Source organism: Clupea harengus, chromosome 6 (assembly GCF_900700415.2).
Source record: "Clupea harengus chromosome 6, Ch_v2.0.2, whole genome shotgun sequence".
NCBI lineage: Eukaryota > Metazoa > Chordata > Actinopteri > Clupeiformes > Clupeidae > Clupea > Clupea harengus.
In genome coordinates, this window is record NC_045157.1 from 26108773 (window position 1) to 26133424 (window position 24652).

The 24652-nt window shown below is 41.2% G+C and overlaps 1 protein-coding gene across 2 annotated transcripts; it reads right to left on the reverse strand.

Moving 5' to 3' along the window:
- Positions 1 to 420: 420 nt before the first annotated feature.
- onecut1 (one cut homeobox 1) lies at positions 421 to 12011 on the reverse strand. Of its 2 annotated transcripts, none has more exons than XM_012814834.3 (2): positions 10317 to 12011; positions 421 to 6120 (listed from the first exon to the last, which is right to left on the reverse strand). In XM_012814834.3, the coding sequence occupies exons 1-2, from the start codon at positions 11398 to 11400 to the stop codon at positions 5828 to 5830; spliced, it is 1377 nt and encodes a 458-aa protein (XP_012670288.1). In that variant the 5' UTR covers positions 11401 to 12011; the 3' UTR covers positions 421 to 5827. The 2 variants fall into 2 exon arrangements, with proteins under 2 accessions (XP_012670288.1, XP_031425453.1); XM_031569593.2 differs by having other exon boundaries at positions 10302 to 12007.
- Positions 12012 to 24652: the final 12641 nt, after the last annotated feature.

Consider the following 24652-nt stretch of genomic DNA (forward strand, 5'->3'; position numbering starts at 1 on the left):
TAAGAATTTGGATCATTCAAGTGAGCAGCATATTGTGGGAACAGAGATGGACATATGCCCATGCCATACACATGCTTTTTTTTGTGTAAGATTTGCAAGCTTACAATTTGGACCTGAATCTAAAAATATCAGGCTTGGTCTTTAAAGAGTCCTGTGAATCACATCAAGTCACATGAAACTGACTGTCCAACTCATCTTCACATAGTGACTTATTTGGTCCTTCATCCACGCTGAGTCACCCTCTCAAACATCTTTGTACACGTGAATATGTGAAAAATTGCAAAAGAGTCTGTATTTGATATGCTGGAAAACCAACCATTTTTTTTATTTTTCTACATTTTTGTGACTACAGAAATGCTGAAACATTTTAACACTGAAAAAAGCATGATGACATCATCACTTGCTTCTCTTTTTCTTTTCTTTTTGTCCTTTTTTTCTTTTTTTTTTTTTTTGCTTAGCAAACACAGCAGATGATATTGCACGGCATAGGGAGAACAGTAGCAAAAGCAGAGAGACAGAAAGAAAACTGTAAAAAAAAGAAAATGACAAATCAAAAAACCATGAAGCATTACAAAGATACCACCTGGGAGAAACACCTATTGTGCTGCTCTAGTTCACCAGACACAAAACACAGAAGATGCCTTTGGATAGGATAGACATATCCATTGAAAGGAGGGAGACAGAGAGAGAGAGAGAGAGAGAGAGAGAGAGAGAGAGAGAGCAAGAGAAGGAGAGAGAGAGAAACAGACTGGTGAAAATAACTGTGATGTGCTGTAACTGCCACTCAATTTGGAAAGCAAATGCAGATGCAGAAACAGCTACTGTCTGTTGAAAATGTCAGCAAGTTTATTATTCATTTCTATCAAAATCTTCCACCTTCTTTGTATTAATCATCGCTGGAAGAAGTCCCCCTTGGACGCTAATCAAAATCAAGCCATCATGTTTGTTTTCCAGATGATTGTCTTAGGCGCTCTTGGTATTGTTATGTTTCATGTAGCCAAGCCATCAGTCATAAGGGAACTCCTTTCGTTAAAACATGAAAACCAATCAAGGAAAAAAAAACTTGGACTCACAGCACGCATACAAGGAACAATCTAAAACATTGAACTATATTAAGCAAAGTTGGAGCTGTGTTTTTGTCTTGAGAAGGAATGTCTGTCTGTGTTGGTTGCAGGTTTTCTATGACTCAACACAGATATATAGAGTCCCAAGGGAAGTAAACATCTTGCACACATATTTAAAAAGTTGTTCGTAGCTCCCCATGCTCCTCGACACGTGACCACAACCATTGTGTTTTACTAAAAGGCAGTACTTCCAAGCTTTCCATCCAACAGACTCTACGACTCAAAGTTACTCTTTCACAGACTGTATCTTTCCCCTCAGGACTGGAAAAGGTGTGACCTCTGTTCATCGTACACTTTTAATAAAGTTGTTTTCATTTCAGTTGAACGAAGCAACCGTTTGGAGTCTACCGCACAGTATAACTCAAGGAGAGAGTTCACTCACTCAAGACAAGACTTTACTTCAACACATTCTGCAAAAGCTACTATGGCTGCTGAAGAATATTTTCAGCACCAACACGATGAGCCTTTTGCTGTATCCATTAAATATGACTGAATAAAAAGAGGGATTAAGCTTTTCAGCAGACCCCGCTCTAGGTAGCCAAAAGACCAAAACAAAGGCTGGGAAGCCGTCAGATTCATCAACACTCTCAAAAACAAAATGGAGAGGGGTGGCAGTCAAGGCCGTGCAGCCCTACACACACGCACACACTGATTTTTTGGTAAGTTTCTTTGCAGATTTATTAGACTTTGCTCATTGTCATTACACGAGTTCGCACCAAAATAACAGATACTAGGTGGAACTAGACAGCAGTGCCACGTGAATAAAAATGTACCCAGCAACGTGACACAGCCCCTCGGCAGACCTGCTGCCCAGTCTAGGCTCCACCTCACTCTGTGCATGAGACAGCAAAGTGAGCCGGACTTGAAGTCCTCACCTCAGAGAAATAAAAACAATGTCAGATTGTACATTTAACAGGAGATTTCCCAAATGTTGGAATTAGCTTGCCTACATAGTCCTACGCCTTCTAATTTCTATACCCGTGCGAATGGCAAATTAAAATTCAATAAGTCTACCTCACAAATGCCAGTGCTTTTCAACATTATACATTTTTTTTTTCTCTTTTTGGTTTGTTTTATAAATCTTTGGATGTGCGGTAATACCCATAAAGTAACCATCTTAAAAAAGGTCAAAAGAAACAAAAAGAAACATGTACACTGCTATCTGCCTGCTGAGTAACAAAGTAACCCTTTCATAACTTTGTTTCTGTTAGCAAATCAAATGTCTCAGGGCCTGGCAGTATTTAGAACACATGTTGAAGTGCCAGAAACAAATGGGAGGGAGTCCAAATCCCACTCTCTCCATACATCTATGCTTGAAACATAAGGCTGTAACGTAAAACTTCAATGTCTGCTTTGTAAGTGTGTATGTGGGTGTGTGTGTGTTTGTGTTTGTGTTTGTGTTTGTGTGTGTGAGTGTGTGTGAGTGTGAGTGTGAGTGTGAGTGTTTCGAAAACCTACTATGTACAAATCTATATTTTCTACAAATGCATAAATTAAAGCAGGGAATAAGCAATACAAAAATGCCATTAAATTAAATTAAATCACAAACACAGAAGTAGAGAAAAGAGAAAATATAAACACATTATCACAGCAGTTGGTTTTTACCCTGTAAAAAAGAATGGTCTACCATTATCATAATATCAGAATAACACAATGTCTCGATAAAAAATAAGTTTTATCTTTCCCTCCCAAGCTTCAATCCAATATCATTTGAAACTCGTCCATCATGACCAAGAACAGAGCAATTCAGCCAAAAAACGTCAAAATAAATTATCATAAAGCTTTTTTTGAAGTAACGTTAACAATTACCAAACTAGTTCAGTTTTGCCTTAAATCACATAGACTCTCTATACAACAGAACCCTACGGATTTATTACTATGAGGTATTCAAACATTGGTAAGAGACATGCACGGCCGTCATGGTGGACATACCTACAGGTGACAGAAGGGGCAGGGGGTGAGGTGATTGGGGCAGATCTAGGGCTGTAGACATGGGGAAAGGGTGGGCCAAGAGGAGAAAGGAGCTTTGGCTTGTCAGCAAAGAAGTGGTAAAATAAAAAGATAAAAAGAAATTCCTTTGGTATGTTTCTCATTGCATGGTTGCACTGGCAAAAGCACCACGGTGACAGAATTATTCCTTTCTCCTTTGCTTGTTAGTGGCCCGTCGATAGGCTGAGGTATTCAAAGAGTAGAAGGTGAGATCAAAGAGGTCAACAGCGGTTTAACACTTTGGTTCAAGCAAGGCACTCGTCCTGTGAGTTTTATAAAGTTTTGCAACATGTCTGCCTGTAGCTTTATTCATTTGCGCATGTTGATGAGCAGAGACCACACTGAGCAAAAGGGGGCAGAGCGCTGGGGCAGAGGGGCAGGACTGAGCTGGGGCGAGGGCGGGAAGGAGGGGGGGGGGGGGGTCACACCATCTATCCAACACATCATTCATGTAGGCCGTGCTAAGAGAAAAAATCTTTGGTAATCTTTGGTATCATTAAAGTGATAGAAATCACAACATGGAAACTGAGTGAGGTAGCATCTTTGGTTCACACTTAGAAATTTCAGTAGTTTTGCCTTTCCCCCAACATTAAGTCATTTTTTTGGTTTCTCTCGGGAGGAAGTCATTACTTTCACTTCGTTTTTGTAATACGAGTACATTTCTGTAACTCATGCAAACAGTTACCCAATTACCCAGTTACCCAATTTCATTTGGTAGGATAGCAACCGTACAACCAGAGACAACAAGGCCAGGAAACTGGTTTAACATTTGTCAGAGTGTCATCCTTCAAACAAGCCTGACAAAAAGGGAATGCTTAACATCGACTTTGGACAGACTGATTGTAGTGCTTTCTTCCTAGTTGTGACATGATTGGAATACACCCATAACCTAGATCACCTCGATTGATGGAGAGGTTTACACAACATCATGGCAAAGCCTACACTTATGCTTCTGAACATAACGCTAACATACACTCATGAAAGTACAATCCAAGTGCCAGTATAGGCATGAATCACTTTTCTTCAACAGATTTTTACAAGCAAAGGGGCATAAACTCACCATTTTGACCTATGCTCACTACAGAAGGGAGTTAGAGCCTCTGACTGTGACTGAGCCTCTAGTCAGTGACTGAGATTTTGGATGTTTGTTTAGGAAGGCACATCAGTAGTCAAAATGCAAGAATTGTTTAATTATACTGTTGCACATAAAATAACAGTGGACAGAGTTGGTGTGGAGATTTTATGATAATTCCTTTTTAAAGTTTCAGACATTCAGGGTCATTTCTCTGAAAAGCTGCTCTGATGTAATGATTTTGTAATGGCTGATTTTGACACTGTCTGTATTATAAGCTACACTGCTTTCCTATTTATTTGGGTTCATCATAATTATTGTTCTTAATATGCCATGTTGGCATACATATTGGCAGATGCTTGCATTGGCTAAAGTGATCATATCACACACTAGAAAGAGATGATCAATATTGGTTAGATATTGAATCTTTGGTTGTTAGCCGCTGGCATGTTCATTTAAGCAACACATATAAAATACTTTTTAAAGCTAAGAAGGTTCTCCCTGAACATAATGAGTAACAGTAACATACCACAAGCACTACAAGCAGAGCCTTTTCAACACTTTTTTTTTTTTTTTTCCATAGGTTATTGAGGGAGAGTATCTGTAATAGTTGAATGCTTTTATGACTATTATGTATATTCACTTTTACATTCACACCAAGCTTGTGGTTTGGTTGATTATCTTAGAGGAAGCTTGTCATTCTGTGGTATTACTTTGGAAATACGTTGTCCCATAGGAATTAAAAGAATTCTTCCTATGTTTTTGGTTTTGTGATTGGTCTTTGGCTGACTACACATTTCGCAAAAGTACAACACTTAGTTAACAACAGTCACATTGGAGACCTGGAGATGGTTTAGGGTGTCTAGCTTTAAAAATATTCTTTGGATAATTTCCTGAAAATACATATTTGTCTCTTTGGTTATATCATCACAAATGATTGGTGTGATTTAACAACAGTGGGTGGAAGTATGGTCCTACAAGTAGGAAGAAAGCACTATCATGAAGGTGACATTCAAAACAACCCTCTGCAATGAGTATACCCCATCCTGCCAGAATCCTCCAAGCCTCTAGGAACTGGTGTCAGAGTTCTTGAAGGAAAGGGCTTCCAGAAGAGCACAGATGACCAACTACATAGCCCCAGAGTTGGGCCCCAGAGTTGGGCCTCTGTCTCCCCACCTGTGAGCCCCTCGGGAGCCCCACCTGCTGGGGTGTTCCTCTCCGTGTCATGGCCCGCACACCTCCCATCTGACAGGAACAGAACCAAAACATCACACGCTCAGAGGCAGAGCTAGAGTCCCAGCTGGGACAAAAGACAGCAGAGGAAAAAAAATGTCCATTTGAACCAATCACATTGAAAGATGGTGACAGTGAGAGGCAGGGTGCAGTGGAGGTGTGGAGTTTATGGTACCACTGTGATTTGTAGTTTTTTTGCAGTATGTCAGACATGAAACAGAACAGAGTCTTCAACGCAGGTCAAAGAAGTCTTTGGTTTTTGTTTCTTTGGGTATTATAAATATCAGTATTGTACAAGTTTTAAGGGCAAAATCGCTGTCTAGAGGGTTCCTTTTGTTGTTTTACTTGGTTTATTCTACTTAAAGCTTTTCCACCGATGGTTTTAGTCACTGTGGCCCCTACTCCTCCTTCATGCTTTGGTACAAGTGCTGGATGAGGAAGTGGAGTGGGATGAGTTGGAGCCGTCGTCCATCCATTTGTCAAGGCTCCGTCTGCGCGCATTCATGAAGAAGTTGCTGACAGTGGTCAGCTCAAGCCCCAGTTGCTGTGAGATGGTGATTTGTAACTCTTTGGAAGGGCGCTTGTTCTCCTTGAATATTGCATGTAAAGTCCGACGCTGAACATCAGTGAAGACCAGCCGAGGCTTTTTGGACACACTGCCCCGCTCTCCTTTTCCATGCTCTTGCTCCTTCCTCTTGCATGCTGAAAGAGGACACACACAGAGATATTACACCTCACCAATCAAAACAACTATTAAGCTATTCACTCTATGCACAACTTTTCATTTCCATTGATGAATTATGGAATTAAAATCATATGTAAAATTGTTCTTATTTGTATGGCCATGCCAGCTCAATGACTCGAGTGTAACATTAATATCTCAGTTGCGTTTATCTCATGAATCAACCCTTCGCCCGACATAGTTGCCAACCCAACAGTGAGATGCTACGTTACAAGTGGCCAAAAAACCTTTGCGTCAAGGAGTAGCACGGAGGACACCTTAAGGCCTTATATTTAGGAGTTACACACTCACAGATGAACCGATCAATTAGTAGGCTCAGGCGTACGGGTGCCTGCTCTGAACACAGTGGTTGGAAGGAGCTATCCATGGTTCTGAAAAAGGTTGGGAACTTGCAATTCAAAAATAGCCAATGGATATACGTCCGACTCCCTTTATGTCGTGACGCAAGGAAACAAATCGATTGATGAAAGCAAACATATTTTTCAACCTGTTAATGACCGTTGCTCATCCGTCGTTCAATAAAGATTGCCCTGACAACTGAAACTTTCTACCGCTAGGGGTCGACTAAGTACCATGAAATGAGGAAGGTTCAAACATGTCCCCCTCTCAGAAAAAAATGAAACGTTTCAGATTTTTTACTCCGCATGTATGTGTATTTGATTAACCAAATCAATATAATAACAGTGTATACATGTATAGAGTGTATACATGCAGGAAGTAGGCATACAACCAAAGACTATAGTTTAGCACACTGCGAATCCACGTTCGTTTACTGACATTCATGATCCACTCTTCTCACCTATACACTCCAATATATTATTTGATGTTTACGTACTAAGGCCTAATTAAAAGGGTTTAAATGCCTGCTTAAGTAGCCTACTTACTTCATTAAATCTATCGCGCCATCGGTGCAAATCAGAAATAGATTGTTGTCTAAGTATTCGATTTTGTAACTCGAAATTGTGTTGAGGAAGTCAGAAAATGCCAAGCACGAATGTCTCCACTTTAGATAAACATTAACAAAACCAAATGAGGTTCTGTATCAGTTGCTATAAATCAAAAGCCCTACAAGGCCACACTGACAACAGAAGCTTCAGGAACTCAGGTAGGGTATTTTCCCAGTGATCAGGTGAAATAACAGAGCACCTCTTTATCGGTCTAACGTGAACGCAAATGATCAGATGGTCACTGTTTGCCTGCAAATCATTATACAAAGGCAAGATAACTTAACACACCAGAGTCACCAATTTCACAATTTCAGAATATACAAAGACACCCAGTGTCTCAAATGCACTTTTCTTGTGTGTGTGTGTGTGTATGTGTGTGTGTTTATATATATATAAACACACACCATAGGCTATATGTAAAATTAGTCTGCGTCTAATTATACTCAACAAATTCACGGACTGCTTGGTGCATGAAGTAGCCTATCTGATTTTTAATAATGTGCGTATTAGATTGATCAAAAGAGTCTTTATATTCCTCTCTCCAGCCGTTTGGGAAATTGAATAGGGCTACCATGTGTAAAGATTCGAAAATTATTGTAATACATTAATGTTATATGTGATCCATTAGATGCCGTTACTCGAAATCATTTTCATCTCTCTCTGCAAATCAACCAGTTTGTGCAACGACATTTGAGAACTGTTAGCCTACAGGAAGAGCTAGCTATAATCATTCAACTGAAAATAAGAATGTAGGCCTAGTCTATTTCTAGCATGATGTCATTACATTAAACATACTGTCACGTATGTTTACGAAAATAAATAAAATGGTCATATACACCCCCCACCCCTCCAAAAATGATTATTTGAAGGCCTGGTCATTGAATTATATTGGCTTTCTATTCAAAGGTTTGTATTGGCATAAGCATAGAGTGCGTCTGCTGTACGCAACTCTTTGTCATACAGTTTTGCTTTTCTACTAATTTGTTTTGCGCTTTGAGTTTGAAGTTAACCTACATTTCATTAATTTTAGTCAACGACCGACAATCTCTTCGCCGCCATGAACCAAAAAATCAAACTAGCTGAAACAAAGGGACATGGGTGATAGTTACTAATGGAAGGACGAGCTGAATCAGCTCTTAAACACCTATGAAAATTATAGCAAAGAGAACGTCGGGGTGCAGATATGCGTTTCAATTAATTGTTTCTTTCTTGTGAGCCGAAATGCAGGTTTAGCCAGTCCAGTAATTTCCACCGGGCAATGAAAACTCCAGGCTTAACTCCTTGTCAAGTACCCTACCCTAACCTGCCTTTCCAGGAAGCAAAAAGAAAAGGTACTGACCACTGTTGTAATCGAAAAGCATATGCATATTTTAAATAATCAACATTACATATAATTATATATTTATATAATTTATTCATTTATATATTTATATATTTCATCTCTTATTAAGCCGGTCACATCGTCTCTTCAACATTAAATGATCAATACTGTCACTCGTCTGGGATTTAACAGAACCTGAAGTCATAATTTAGTTCGAACTACGCAGTGTTATTTAACCTATTTGGTGGTAATATATTCAATCCATAGAGAGGAGAAAGTACTGCATTTGAATTGAAAAATCAATAAATTATCATGCAGTTACACAGCTAAATTTCATTACACAATACAATAATTATGACTACGGGAACTGTAGGAGGCCATATCTTACAAAACACTTATTAGAATATGACTGAAACAGTGAAATACTTTTATTGAAGATAATTTTAGGGCGGCTGTACACCTCAGGCCATTCCCTCGCCAACTAGAATTATCCAGCATAACCTAAGGAGCTCTTCATAGTAGACCTATTGATTAATGCAAATTAATGTACACTCTCAGTCAGCTAATTATTTCAAAATAATTGTATGGTAGAAAACAACTCTGATCATCAGCAATCGATCACTTATTTACTTGGATTATTTCGTTATGATATTTAGTGTGAAACGCAGCTACTGTTAGTGTGATTAAAGACAAATATTCTCCATAAACATGCATTCGTCCGACACACAAACACACACACACAGAGAGAGAAAGAGAGAGAGAGCGAGAGAGACACACACACACACACACACACACACACACACACACACACACCACACACACACACACACACACACACACACACACACACACACACACACACACACACACACACACACTTTCAATGAATCAAGTGGGGGTTGTTTTTTCGCTATACGTTGTTCAGGATATATTAGAAAGTTGGCAGCTTATTTGTCCAGCGTCACAAGCAAAAATCATAATTTTGGATCGAGGGCAAGCTGGTATACAAAACATTTCCTTCGTGCTAGAAGTGCGAGGGTGTCAAGACTCCTCTAGTGGTATACATAAGTGCCCCAGACCTGCACTCGGATCGACTCTAATTCTCCAGAGACACATTAATGGAGACCAATTTGTTGATGACCAAAACCTCACTGAAGCCCACGGTGGGTCTGAACACCTTCCATGCAAATAGAAACACACGAGGACAAGGACTGTGCCGCCACCACAGTCACCTGTGTCAAGTCCACAGACAAGCCTACATCGGCTTTATCGTCCTGTCGCAATGACAGTAAGCACAATCATCAGAACCCTTTACATTTCTAATCTAAGCATAATCCATATAGTTATACCAATGGTCGAATTATTACTAACTGAGCTACACCAGTGGATTTCACAAAAGAACAGTCTTAAGCGGAAATAAGGGCCATCCAACCGCCTATTATCCAGACTCCCTCTGAATATTGTCACAGAGACAATGGGGCTGACCGCAGCAACCTCCCCTCAAGGCGTCAAAACAGTCTATGTCCGTGGTTTACGTTCAGAATATCGCAGATCCTTGTTTACAACTGAGTGGTCAGGATGCACACCGAATTACTGCTAATCGTGTCCACCTAAACATCACCGTTGGTCAAATAACAAGCATTCTTAACGATTTATGACTACTGGATCACTTTACAAAGAATCCCACGATCGATATTAGAAAACACAACCTCGAAGCCACCACTCATTAAAGGCAGCTTTTCTCAAAAACATAACACCAAATAGCTAGAGTTAGTTAATGTGTAACTGATTCACGGAATTGGACACATTGAGACATATCTCAACAGTCAAAACAAAGGCAACGATGAAAAGAGGGAAAGAAAAGTGTGTTTACCTATGGTTCCCTCACCTGCGAGCCTGAGCGCGGACATTCTTTGGAACTCAGGCTCCTGCAACCACTTCCACATTCTCCGGAAAGTCTCCCGGCCAGACTTCAGCTTGCTCCAGGGTTTGGGGTTCCTTAACAGGTCAGATAGGGTCCCCTGCGATCGGCAAAGCACCCTCTGGGCAAAGATGGCCTGGGGAATACTGTACCGTTTGAGCTCAGTGGTGATACGCTGGGCTACTTCTTTGGTATTGACTTCTTCCATTTGCCCTGAATTGCCTCCATTGTTGACCTGTGAACCAGGCATAGAGGAATGGTTTTGTTCACGGGCGGAGCCCATCATTTGTCCGTGACTCTGAGCGTTGAGATGGGCATGGGGATGATGGTGGATCCCGTTGATCTGCACCATTCCCGCCGAAGAGGCGGACATGTGCTGCTCACCGTGCCGGGATAGCATGGCAGGATGATGTGCCTCGAATCCGTTAGGTGTAAGCATTTTCTCGGTGGGCATAGCGGCACCCGGGTGTGCATACGGTGGCAGTCCTTGTTGAGAGTTGTGGATACCCCCCAGTCCGGATCCTGACAGGGGGGACAGACTCTGTCCCATGCTGGTAACATCCTTATGATACGGAGTGTAAAGGTTGTTCATTGAGGCCAGACCCCTGTCGTCCCGCATCAAGGTGAAGCTGCCGCTCACATTGCCTGGAATCCTCTGGTGAGGATGGGAATGGGGATGGTGGTGGTGGTGATGGTGATGATGGTGGTGTGGGAACTTGTCCGAGACGGTTGAGATGGGAGGTAGCGGCTGCAGGGGAGTCAGCGTGGTGTAAGTGCTGCTCATGCTCATGCCAGGGGGAGCTTCGCACGCCATGGTCATGGCGGGGTGCAAGTGGCTGGCGAGCCCATGCTCCGGGGGCCGGTGGTGATGATAGTCGCCGCTGTCCAGGATTGTTGCCATGCCCATTGAACGTGCGTGGGCTGACAGGTTGCTGCGATGGGATAGCGTGCCTCTGTGATGAGGGCTGTCGTTCATCAGCTCCGCCGTGCTGTGTTCATGGCCCACACCGTGCAGATCGCCAATGTTCTCCATCGACAGCTGGGCATTCATTATACGTGCAAGCTTGTAGACAAATCATCTATCTGATCTGACTGAATAGTGTCCAAAGAAGTCCTCACATTCGAAAAGTTCTGCGCTCCGTTTAATTCTTGCTCGTTGTTTTTCAATGTATTTTTGTTGCCGTTGGTATGGTTTTTCACGTTTTTGTTGTAAATTTTCTATTTTTTTTTCTATTTTTAAAATGTATTTTCCGAACGCTTTGGTTATAGATTTTAAGGCCCCACTTCATCTACCCGAACATCAGCAGCTGTGGACGCGGTCTGATCATATCCCTCGCCATCTCTAGCCATGCCTGGTGCCGTTTCGATTTCTTCTGTCCACTGCTCCGCCACTGCAGCTTCAACTGAAGGTTCATGCGCACTCGCCTTGCGCGTCTCCTCCCACCTCTCCCACATACAGAGAACAGGAGAGACACCGTTCCTTGCTCCTGACGTCAGATGTTAAGGAAGTTGCAGAGTAGGAATTATCCTTAACAGCCTACAGTTTATGTATTTCTCAGTCTTTATTATAATTTTTTTTAAATCAAGATAATGCTGCCCACGAGACTGAAACTAGCACCTAATGTAATAATGACATCAGTGCAATAAAATACAAATAAAATTTAATGACATGTAAGATGTAGTATGGGATAGCATGCTCACAGAATCGATTAATTGCGTGAATGTGATTAATATTTATGATCCCCCCTTCGCCTATACCATAGGCGCCATTTTACTTCCGGGTTCATTCATGAGGCCATCTAAAGACATTCAAAGGGGGAAAACTTGACTTTACCCACCCTAGTCTGATAAGAGTCATATAATAGCTGTAGTCTATGTGCCTGCCGAAGACAAGGAGATTCACAAAACGTATTCCCCAGCACCAAATCAGAGTGATTCTTCTGAATATGGCGTGGGCCTGCGGAATGATTTTTCTTAAATGAGTAGCCTATCGTCTAGTTTTAATTATAAGTGTACCTTCCGTCAGTAAAAGCTTCAGGAATGTGTGCATGCTACCTGATACATATTTGAACATTCTCCTCAAAATGTCCCCGTCATCGAATGTAAGACACAGGACAGCGCATAAATGAAGTTGTCCCTTCTCCCCCCACAAAATAGATAAGCAGATGTGTCCATTGTTCAGTCGTTAAGAGTAACGAATCAGGGCAGCCGAGGTGTGTCCCCTCGTCATCACAGGAGTTGCAGGCGGTACGGTGTAATGACACAGCATATAAGACATTAATATTATTCAATCTTCAACCGCATTCTGAACTCATTTGAAGATAAAAAGCTAGAATATTTGGCAGTCCTCACCAAAATGTGTTTACTGATGACAAACGCATAATTTGTAGGCCTAAGTGGCGTTTAAACATAGTCAAATCGTCAGTGCACAAATTAAGTTAATTGCCTAAATGTATTAGCCTGCCTGAAGTCCCTGTATTTCATACAGCAAAACACAATCATGTCAGTATAAATTATTATTCATTTATTTCACAATCATCAATCATAACATCAGCAATGTACATTACAATATCATATCCTACTGTATTACATGTAATTCATCACATAGACGAATTATGCATACGTAGGCTACGCTTACACTCCCAACCTCCAACTCGCAACCCCGCCCCCGCCACACTCACGCACGCAAACACATAATACAATCATCATTTGAAGATTCGACAACAAGAAGTCACTCTTCGGTTCAATCAAGCAAACTGACTGGCTAACTTCAAATGAGGTCCAGGGGACAATTTGCTGCCTGGCGAAAGCGTCCTTCTAGTCCCGCTTCAGTGACAGCTTGCGATAGTCAGTACCGAAGCCCCCTCCCTGCATGTCAAAGGTGACGCTTCAAGACTCCTAAAGCTAACAGCTGCGGGGGGAGCAGATTAACTTTTCGAGACTTTTCCCTGCTTCTTGAGGACCCACCCCATGACAAAACCCATACATCTGTCAGGGTCAAGAACAATAGCATTCAATTAAACGAGTTAAAACAGACAAAAATGTTGCAGTTGCTAATTGCATGTCAGGTGTGACTGGTTAACATGCATTAGATAAAGTTAACAGGGACGCCAAATAAAGTTTATGACAAAGATAACCCCTTTAAACTATAACCACACAATTGACTTACAGAGCACATTTATATGGCTATGCTTAACTTCTCTTTAAAAAGTTATTCAATAAGTAATTCAATAAAACACAGTCATCGAAACATTGTCTGTAATTATACTGTCCACATTAATAACACGAACTGGATGCGCACAATGAGAAACATGCAGCAATCCATATTCAGATAGTGAGAGGCCTAAAGGTTTAAAATATTGTGCTAACACAAACAAAGCAAAATGCGGTTATTTTAATCATGTAATATGAAATTACATGCCGAGAGAGTCCCATTGTGACTAATGACCATTATTCGGGCGAAAACTCAGAGAAATGAAAAAAGAGAGAAAGAAAAATCAGCAGCTAACCGCATCTGCGCACATTCTCATAGTGGTCGATATTTTTCATTCGCACTCGTGTCTCCATGACTTGCAAAAGGGCGGGGGTGTCTTTTTGTTAAGGGCTATTCAAGCGTCTCTGATTTGTGTTAGAACTACAGTTTCTGTTGTTTGAACCTTAGGCGATATTGACCATCCTCGCAAATAAGATAGGGATGTACAAAAGTCAAAAACATATGAACACTGCATTACCTAATAATTAACATAGCTACATTAATTCACATGCACGCTAAACGGATGAGCGCCAGTATTGGTGTCACATGAAAAATGAGTCGGTGTAAGATAGTGTATAATAGAACACAGAAAGAGTAGCCTACAAGTGAGTCGGTTTGGAAGAATATCTATACATAATACATATATTGTATCTGCATACTAGGCTGCATATACTCTTCTCTAAACCACATTTCAAAATTGTCTATCCTCTCCTGAAATTCATATTTTGCCTTCCCAACACACACACACACACACACACACACACACACACACACGAACACACACATACACACACACACGCACAGGATACATATGGTATATATATACTGCCATATTGTTTCAAAACAAACTTGCATATATATTCTATACAGAGTCTGGACGTTTTCAGATAACAAGAAAGTTTTAATTTGTCGCATCTGATCTTTGATGACAGTGCTGTCAAACCCCAAAGTTTAAATGAAGTTTGAAAAATACGAGCTCTTTGTAATAAATATAGTCCATTATTCTAGTTCATACATGGCAACAACATCAACATCAACCAATCAATACTAAACGATTCTAAATTCTAAAGTAGTAGAAATATTTAACGAATGTTACCAGTGGTGTAGAAGCCGAGGGAAATTGGTTTAATTATATACGAGTTAAGATGTAAGTAATGGAATGAAATATCAAACACAATTTTCCTGAAACGCAGTCTAATAATATTTAATGTTATTAACGTCGTATTCTGTTAAATTTCGCAGTTATTGAGTCCGGATATATATTATCCAATACCAACTTCATGTATTTTATCAAGGAGACCGATGGATCTGGATTCAATCAATATCTTTTCGATATTCAACACTTTTTTTGCAGCATAAATCAAATTCCGCTTTAAATTCCCAAAAAGCTAGTGAAAGTAATTTGCCTCATCATGACGCCACTTCAACCATTTTCTTTTCTTTAAATAAAGGCAGTGTATAGTCTATGCAGAGGCAATGGAGATTTGTTTTATTTCATTTGCCATACATGAAAGTTTTAATTATTCTTCACGATAATTTAATTATTTTGGCATAGTCGTGTAAGTGTATAACAAAACAGACAAAACTGTTAAAACATTTCAAAATTGTTCATGAAAAGTTACCTATCGAGCCATACAGTAACTGGTTCTGGCCCTAATGCCTGGAATGGGTCGTTGCAGAGTCAACTGATATCTGTTGTTTTACTGATATTTCTGTTTGCAGAATGGCAACCAGTGGGCTATTCTTAATTTTGAGCTCTGTCTGAACCTTGTTTAACTGTTTGTATAGTCTAATGTAGACTAGGCTATGGGCATCCCGTAGATAATACATTTTTGAGATTACCTTTCACAAATGCACTGCTTTAAAGTAAACTAAGAAATAATGACAATGATTTAGTTGATACTACAGTAATGTAATCCAAATCAGGCACGCGGACGCGCACACAGACACACACACACACACACACACACACACACACACAGACACACACAGACACACAAGCACTTCACCTCTTTTTCATTCTCTGGAGAAACCCAATAGCGCGCACGTGCCCACGCACATGCACACACACACACACACACACACACACAGAGAGAGAGAGAGAGAGAGAGAGAGAGAGGGAGAAGGAGAGGGAGGGAGAGAGAGGGAGATAGAGAGAGAGAGCATAACTTACAAGGGAGGAGGCAACGACTTGAGGAGGAATAGAGTCAAAGGAGACGCACTTCATGTTTAGATTTTGCGAAAGGTGCAAATGACATGGCATGGTATCAATGGTAAGTCAAAGTTATGCAATCATTTGGAAAAATGGCACTGTTTATAAAAACGTGCAAATAACGTATGTGGCCAAATATACTTGTGACCAGACAATCTTATTCGGAGAGTTTGAGAATTCAATAATGTGACTATCCAGTGTCCGCAACGTTTTTCGACGTAGTAGGCCTCAAATGTCCCTTAAGTCATCAAATGATTTAAAAACTTTTGTAGAGTTCATAGGCTACAATAAAATGAAGCATAAACGACAAGTTAATTTCTGACAAAGCCCACAGAGCGGCCTCCCTCATAAGCTCTTTGATCTGTAGAAAGATCGGCATCACAAGAATCTTAAATATTGTTGTTATTTAAGATGAAAAACATTTACGACAAGCAAAATGTCTTTTCATTACCTAGCAGCACGTTTAGTGAGGAGTTGCCTCAATGCCTAAAAGCAACAAGTTGCGTCCAATGATTTGAAGCAGGAAGACTTGCTCACTTAGAAATTTAGATAGATTATTCATTTAATTGCCACGAAGAGAAAGTAATCCCGAACATACCTTTAGCAAAAAAACATATTGTATAGTGCGAAAAAAAATATCAGTGGAAGGCCAACCGCCGGCAACAGAATATGCAATATGATACCTCCTAAGAGCGAATTAAGTGAGTGTAATATTTATGCGCATTTGCAAATCTTTCATAATTACTTAGTGTCTTGGCTAACATATACTTTTGAGCTGCTCCATCAAGGAATGATTTTGGAAAACAACCAGGGCATACAGCATATCAGGGCTAAAAGAAGGGCCGGAGATTTCTCTCGTCTTTAAATGTGATATTGGCTTCTGCAAAATCAGTTTGGGGAGGGAATTGGGAAGATTCTTTAAGACAATAGGTGCTATTCTTAAACTTTAGGAAACATCGGCTTAGTTCGTCGGTGGAGAAAATTACATCACTTAAGAAGAACTACGTCTAACAGAAAAAAGAGGTCATAATTGTTACTAAAGTGATTACTGCATAGAGTAGCTTATCTGTGAATGACATTATTAATCTTCACATAGCCTATAAATGCCAACTGTGTAACATGTCTGTTTGTAGACCATATATATAGAGCATGAAATTCAGCCTGAGAAATATGGGTGTAAGAACTGGTAGACGTCATTTACAAGGGTAACATATCAGCAAAGTATGTAATACAACTGATAAAATCACCAAACATCCCAGAATTAGGTTACAGAACAAGGTAGGCTATCTAAACTGAGAAATGGCCACCTCAGGGTATAATATCACCTCAGTATTCGCGAAAGCTCGGCTGCAAGAATAAAAGTACCTCCTACGCTTACAAGCCACTCGCTGCTCTTCTGCCCTCAAATCTTAACGTTAGCTGTAAAAAGAGAACGACATTGGACTCTTGACACACTCACTCAAACAGCGGTGCATCGCCGGGTTTACAGCGGTGGAATCATTGTAACTTACAGTGTATGAGAATGTTACTGAATAAATGCTTATGATGCTGTTGCTGACCTCTGCAGCGGCTAACCCTGTCCACAAGTCCAAGCTCAGCGGGCGTGCTACATGTCAAAACATAGCCTACATTTAAAGAACTTATCAAGAGTGCGAACGTCTCAGCTCTTTATCTGATTTCAACTCCTATCAAATGTTTCTCACTCACTTATGAGTGGAACCACTGTTAAGTCCGTGGTCTTACGCGCTTTACACACATATCTTACTATCGATGGATTTTGCGTATTTTCGAAAGATACCACTAAGATGCACTTGCTTACTGAAGAAACACGCTCCGAATGTCTTTAGAGTAAATCGCTGTTCAAGCACCAGCAACAACAGAAACAGCAATGTCACTTTCTGTATGTTCAAGTCGAACCATGGAATCGGGTGTGCTCATAGCTTGGTCAGCTCCGCCAGGTCAAAGGCTCTCCCACACACGCGACGCACCTCCCGTTGTCCTGTAGAAAACATAATCGCTTTCCTCCATTTCCAAAACCAAACGGGCAACATCCTCAAGAAAAATTCCGTTTTCTCCGCTCCTGGCTTGTGGCATCCCTCCTTGGTTCCTCTATCCGTGCATTTAGGGATGCTGCTTGCATTTGAATTGCTGCTTGTGTTGTTATGGATCTGCTGGGCGCTGAAAGGGAATCAGTATGCAAATTGTTTCGGTTACAATCGAAACGTTCGATCTGTAATAGCTGTCTCACGGAAGCTGATGTCAGTTCCCTCCGCATTAGCTTGCATTCGCTCGTTTTCATGGCCTTTCAAGAAAGAGATTTAAAAGGTTTAAGATATGTAAGCGAGGTTTGTGATTGTTAGTGTTCAAAGTTTATTGAAATTATACCTTGAATCGTGTGTTGATGGATGCATTGCCCATTATTGCTGTTGGTTACAAAGATACATTTATTTACCTAGGGTCACCACACAAGAATAATTCATTAATTTGTAATACACCAAAATAAACTTTGTTTTCTATCGGTTTAAATATTGTCTGGAAGTAAGGTGATCTACAACTGGTCATCTGACGTTTGCATGGTGGTGTTTCATTTCACGTTATTAAGCGTCAGGTTTTGAACGCACAGTACCACATTTCTATATAAAACTGCCTGCCTATCATTGCAGAAAAGTATCTCTTTGAAGAGGTTAAAGGGAATCACAATTATTAAATCGAGACCTTATCATTACCAATGTCACTTAAATCTAGAAATGCAAACACATATTTTCCTTTTTTATAGGCTAACAGAAAAGAAAACAAATCTCCCAGATCACTCAAGTTTTTATCATGGCTGTCAAATGATGACGCACGTTCTGGAAACATCTTCCTCTCAGAAAGCTCAAATACGGTGTGATATAGTAGACTAGAGAGACAATTGCATCACAAATGAAGGACGATGATTAGGGGTATCAAATAACACCACCAGCAAATCAGGTACAGTGCGTTCCATGCGTCTGCTATATAAACGCCTAGGGGAAGAAGACACGAAAACATCGTTTGCCTGATTTTCATCTGGCGTTAGGACGACCATCTGCTGTCCAGTCAAGGTTTATGTGCAGCTGATGAAGGAGCAAAGGTCAGTGACCTTCGGACAATGCAGGAGGAAAGAGAAGTTCAAATGGTAAAGGCTGATCACATAACCGCTTTTATTTCAGAGACCACAATATATTTGGGACACAGGCCAACAGACAAATGCATTACCCCTTGAAACAATGGCACTATCTCAATTAATTATTAAAACAAATGACCTCTGTTGTTGTGTTAAGAGTTGTCAAACACTACGTTTTGGTAGGATAAGACCGCAGTGCTTTTTAGTCTGTAGATAATACTGTGATAGTGAAAGCCACCTAAATTATTTAGAATTGTTTCAGTGAGGCCTAATTTAGGACTGGTGATAGAGAATACATTGTGGTTTTCTTACAGACCATGGATTGTTGATGAATAGAGCTTTTACCATGCTAATCTCGTAGCATCAATATTTAATGAAGCTCCAGACAGCTCGGTGTGTCTTGGAGAGCTTGGTTTTGATTTGCACAATGAAACAGCAGCCTGACTCCAATGTGCATGCACTGCATGTGCAGCAGGAAGGACTTGGTGTTCGTTCTTCCTTCCGTGGTACAGATGTTCATGAATTAGCAGACATTTTTTTTTCGTGAAGATACCCCAGGAAGTGAAAAACTCCCTTGGATGTGTGTGAAAAAAAACTCACTTACTCAAATGTATATCTGTGTCCTTCAGAACTCTGCCTTTGCAGATCATCCGAGGTGTCATTATATACCCCTTGAATGTACATTTGGCTATGTCCTCAGGAGCAAGTTGACATAGCATAGAAGTCTAGGCATGGGAGGAGATGGAAGCATTGCTTTGACAGTGATTTGGAAATTATAGGTATATAATACCATAGAAGGGACTGACATCAAATGTGACTTTATTTACTGCATAATATACCTACAGTCGACCACAGAAGTGAGTACACCCCTGTGCAATATTTCTTAAATGTCAAATGATTCAAAATTCAAAACGAATTTGATTACTTCTAGGTTGAACAGGAGGGTATTTGTTCTCATGTAAAATTGTGTAAACAGTTTACTATATTGAAAATACAGGCCTCACAGTAGGAACTCAAGTCAGTACACCTTTCATTACTGAGTTTCAAATCTTTTATTTTTAAATGCTTCAAATGTCCACCTTTATTTTTGATGACTGACTCAATCCTCATTGGCTTGGAGGATACGAGGATTGCACACATTTCTGGAGAGATATTCTACCATTCTTTAGAGACAATATTTTTTGCTACTCTTTGCTGGAGGGGTTGTATTGTTCCACCGTTCTCTTTAAAATACCCCAAAGATGTTATAGATGTATAAGATGTTGGATTTGTGCTTTGGATCGTTATCATTCTAGAATATCCCTCTCATGCCAAGCTTCTGGGGACTGGGAGTCATCTTGTCAGAGAGTATTTTGGTATATGCGCAGGCATTCATGGTGCCATCTATAAATGTCATCTCTCAAACACCTTTTTCACTCATGCAGCCCCTTTACATCATCACACTCCCACCTCCATGCTTCACTGTCGGGATTATGCATTGACTGTGGTAGTCCTGGTCAGGTTCAAGCTAAACAAGCTGGACCCCATCTGACCTGAAGATATTTATCCAAAAAGTTATTTTCATGCTCTTTAGAAAAGTTACATTTTCCAGTTTTGGAAGATTAGAGAAGCAACTGATCTGCCACAGAAACTCATATTTCCATTGCTAAAGGCTGAAGTGATTACCCGTCTGTTTTTCAGAGGTAGACGCCCTGTCCGTGGTGTCGGTCCAAGAGAGTGGCCACTGCGGCTCTGATGAGTGGTACCATGACTGTTCTATACCTCCTGATTACTGTTGCAACTGGGTTTTGACAGATTTTGAGTCAGTCACCAATCTTCCAATCTCTGTATCCTTTCCCATCTCTGTGAAATCTCACAATCTGATTTTTCAATTCCTCTGGCCATTCTTCTCTATGTGGAGCCATAATGCATACATGCTGATAGACACAGCCCTTAGGTCCACACACACACACACACACACACACACACACACACACACACACACACACACACACACACACACACACACACACACACACACACACACACACACACACACACACACACAGACACACACACACACACAGACACACACACACAGACAGACACACACACACACACACACACACACACACACACACACACACACACAGACACACACACACACAGACAGACACACACACACACACACACACACACAGACACACACACACACACACACACACACACACACACAGACACACACACACACACACACACGCACACACACACACGCACACACACACACACACACACACACACACACACACACACACACACACACACACACACGTACTGTACATGCAGCTAAATGCACTGCACACTTACTGATGCATTCTCAGCCAATAAACACACACACACCACCAGATAAATCAGCTCTTCTTTGTACACCATGCATATTCTCCTTCAATCTATGTAAATGTAATTAGGTATGAAGATCTTTTTGAGATCCATAAAGAGCAGGTCTGTCACTACTCCATTTTTAAAATGTTGTTAAACGGCTGCTGATGGGAGGATATGACTGCAATAAATAACTGCAAGGGCCAGAGATGTGAGGATCGGATTTGTATTCTGTATTGGGAAAGGGAGGGCAGGCAGAGCTCTCACCGGAGAACCCTGACAAGACTGATCACTCGGCTTCAAATTGCAAGCGTGTTTACAGAGAGCAGACTCTATGGGAAAAAGGCCCCAACAATTAACCACAGAACCCTTGTGATAAATTATCTTCCGGTGGTGTGCTAGTGTGCATTAACTTTATTGCTCTGAAAACGAGAAAGTAATGTATTAGTGTTCACGGGCAGGCCTTCTCTAATTTATGTGTGAGCTTGCACTGTTCACAGGTGGCTCAGGGTAAATAAAAGCACAGGCCACTATCAGCAGCTTCATTGTGTTCTTTTGTCTTACTAATCTTTGTTGGTTAAAGCATTACTAAAGAATGGGCTCCAAGTGGCAAGTCATTACTACCACAGAATTCCTCTGTGAAAGTGAAATGTATCATTTTCAGTCTTGTTAGTTAAGTGAGTGCCACAGTTGAGATAACAGAATGTAGTAGATAACACCTCACTGACATATCAATGCATACAGGACACACAGGAGACACTTGGTTCACTACACCGAATAATCATAAGGGACATGAGGTTTTTACAAAGTGCATGACTGTATGCATAGAGAGGATATTCTGTTCTCTGCTTCTCTGAGTTTGCTCAGAGTTTGAATATGGGATCACTTGGAGCGATGTCCATTTGAAAGGTAGGCAGATACTACAATGATGCAGAGGGATTTGTACACAGAGGCTTTGTATGTCTGTTTATTTAGAAGTGACTAGGTGAAGGATGGGAAATGTAATCTGCCTGGACAATGAAGATTACAGCAGACTCTGAATTCAGAAACCTGCTACACACAGATGATCATTACACACAAAACACATTAGTCTGTTAAAAGAGAGCGCTCTTTAAGGCTTGACAGATAAATGCAACATTTCTGAATTGTTATATACTGTTCATTACTTCACTAAATGCACTGTCCCAGGTTAATACTGGGCAATGCATAGCACTTTAAGATCAAGAGGGTCTATGGTAAAAAAAATTGCTGCAGGATTTCAATCACATTCAAGAAAACTGAGAAAATCTCATTTGAGAGAAATGTGCAACAGTTTTCTTCATGGCTTTCTTGAGCCCAGATAGGAAGGATCAGATCTGCTCCTCATTTAGTGTCGGTTGATATGTGTGATTGGGTTGGCTCCAATGGGATTAGAACATGGACTATGGCAAAGAGGAGAAGTCTTTGTCTTTGAGAGAGAAAACAGTGGCTTCTACTCTCAGTGGACGCTCCCTCCTCCACCCTGTTGGCCTTATTGGCAGCACTGCTGGGTTAACTGCAGCAGTGCTGCCAATAAGGCCAAGAGGGTGGCGGAGGGAGCCTCCGAGACCAGGGGTGCAGCCCAGAGCAGCTGTGCAACATGGCAGGTGACCACACCAATCAGGATGTTGTGAATCAGTAACCATCCAGTGTCATAATATAGAGAACGAATGTCATTCTTTGAGGAGAATTTTTGTGGATGCAAGTGCAACAGATCCACCACATTAGCCACGGTTCCCCTCACCTGACCATGCAGTTCCATTAGCCATGGTTCCCCTCACCTGACCATGCAGTTCCATTAGCCATGGTTCCCCTCACCTGACCATGCAGTTCCAGTCCTGGTAAACACCCAGCCCTGTCTATTCCCTTTCTATTACCCCACCTGGGGCTTATCTTAGCCTAGTACAGTGCAGCATCTCAAACTCCCCAAAGTGGAACACATGAGCGGCCAGTAAAAGTGATTATTATTTATCATGATGTAGCCGATAAAGGACCACGCTAACAGAGGGGCCGCGGCGGAATGTGGCCCATCTATTTCCTGGCCCCACAAGGCCTCTGCAGGGCATCCCTGAGGTGCTCCGTCTTGTTGGCAGCTGCCCTCACACTAAAAGTGTTCTGCTAATAGCCAGGGGCAGATGAAACGGATGGCCCAAGAGCTATGCAGCGCTGACATACCCCTGGACATACCAATGTTAGTCAGGGCTCATTCAAGCCAACAGGCCATCATGCCTTTCACCAAGAGTACAGTGTGAGACATCTTTTATAAGAGAGACAAAGAGGGGTCTAAACTGATTCAAGATCAGTTTGAGGATTACACAGAGTTGCTGGGAGCTGCTGGTCTATAGTTACTAGTCAGTGGTTTCTCTTAAAGTTTATGTTGAAAAAAGATGCACCTTCTCAAAAGCTGTGAGAAGGTACTCATTACAGGACTTTTTGGCTTTCTGTGCAGTGATGTGAATGTGTACTATTTTGATCTCACCTTACCACTTCAAATAGAGAATGGCCCCCTGTCCTGGTCAACTCTTCCTTATCACTGCTACTTTGGCAAGTCTGAATCAGAGCCTCAAAACTGCATGACTGAGGTCATGAAATGTTACTTGATAAACTGGCCACTTGCTGTTTTCATCTAAGCTCTGTTGTCTCCAAATAAAGGCCAATCTGGACAGGTGCACCACCTGAGGCAAGCAGCCTGTTCTGGAGGAAAGTAAGTGCACAGAGCACACCCACGGCACAACCAGCTGCTCCACAAAACTCTCTCGGAAAGGCACTTCTGTAAATCTCGTCAGCTCAGATGCTTAATTCTTTTGTCTTCAATTTTAGGTGGTATTACTTGTACTGTCTTCATAAAACGCAGACACAGAGCATGTTAATATTTAAGTATACTGTCTTACAATCCTCCACGCTCCCTGTGTAAGTTGCATCCCTCACCTTAAGAACGAGTACTTGAGATTCTGTGCAGGGGATTTTTAGAAGAACGACCACCAGAGCACACTGGTGCTTCCATGCCACCCATACTAATCCATGTGCTGAGTCTCCAGTCATACAGCAGGAAAAACAAAAGTAATCAAATCTACCCAAGAGGAGAGAGAGAAAGAGCAAGCATGAGAGATAGAGAGAAAGAGCGAGAGAGAGAGAGAGAGAGAGAGAGAGAGAGAGAGAGAGCATAAAATGAAATAAATGGAGTTGGCAGCCTGAGCCATAGAGCAAGAATTAAATCATAGGATGGCTCATCATGGCACGGCCACGGCACATGGGTATACAGTAATGTGAAGTATTTATTGGAGCTGAGGACTGCCATTCCAGATGTAATAAGAAAT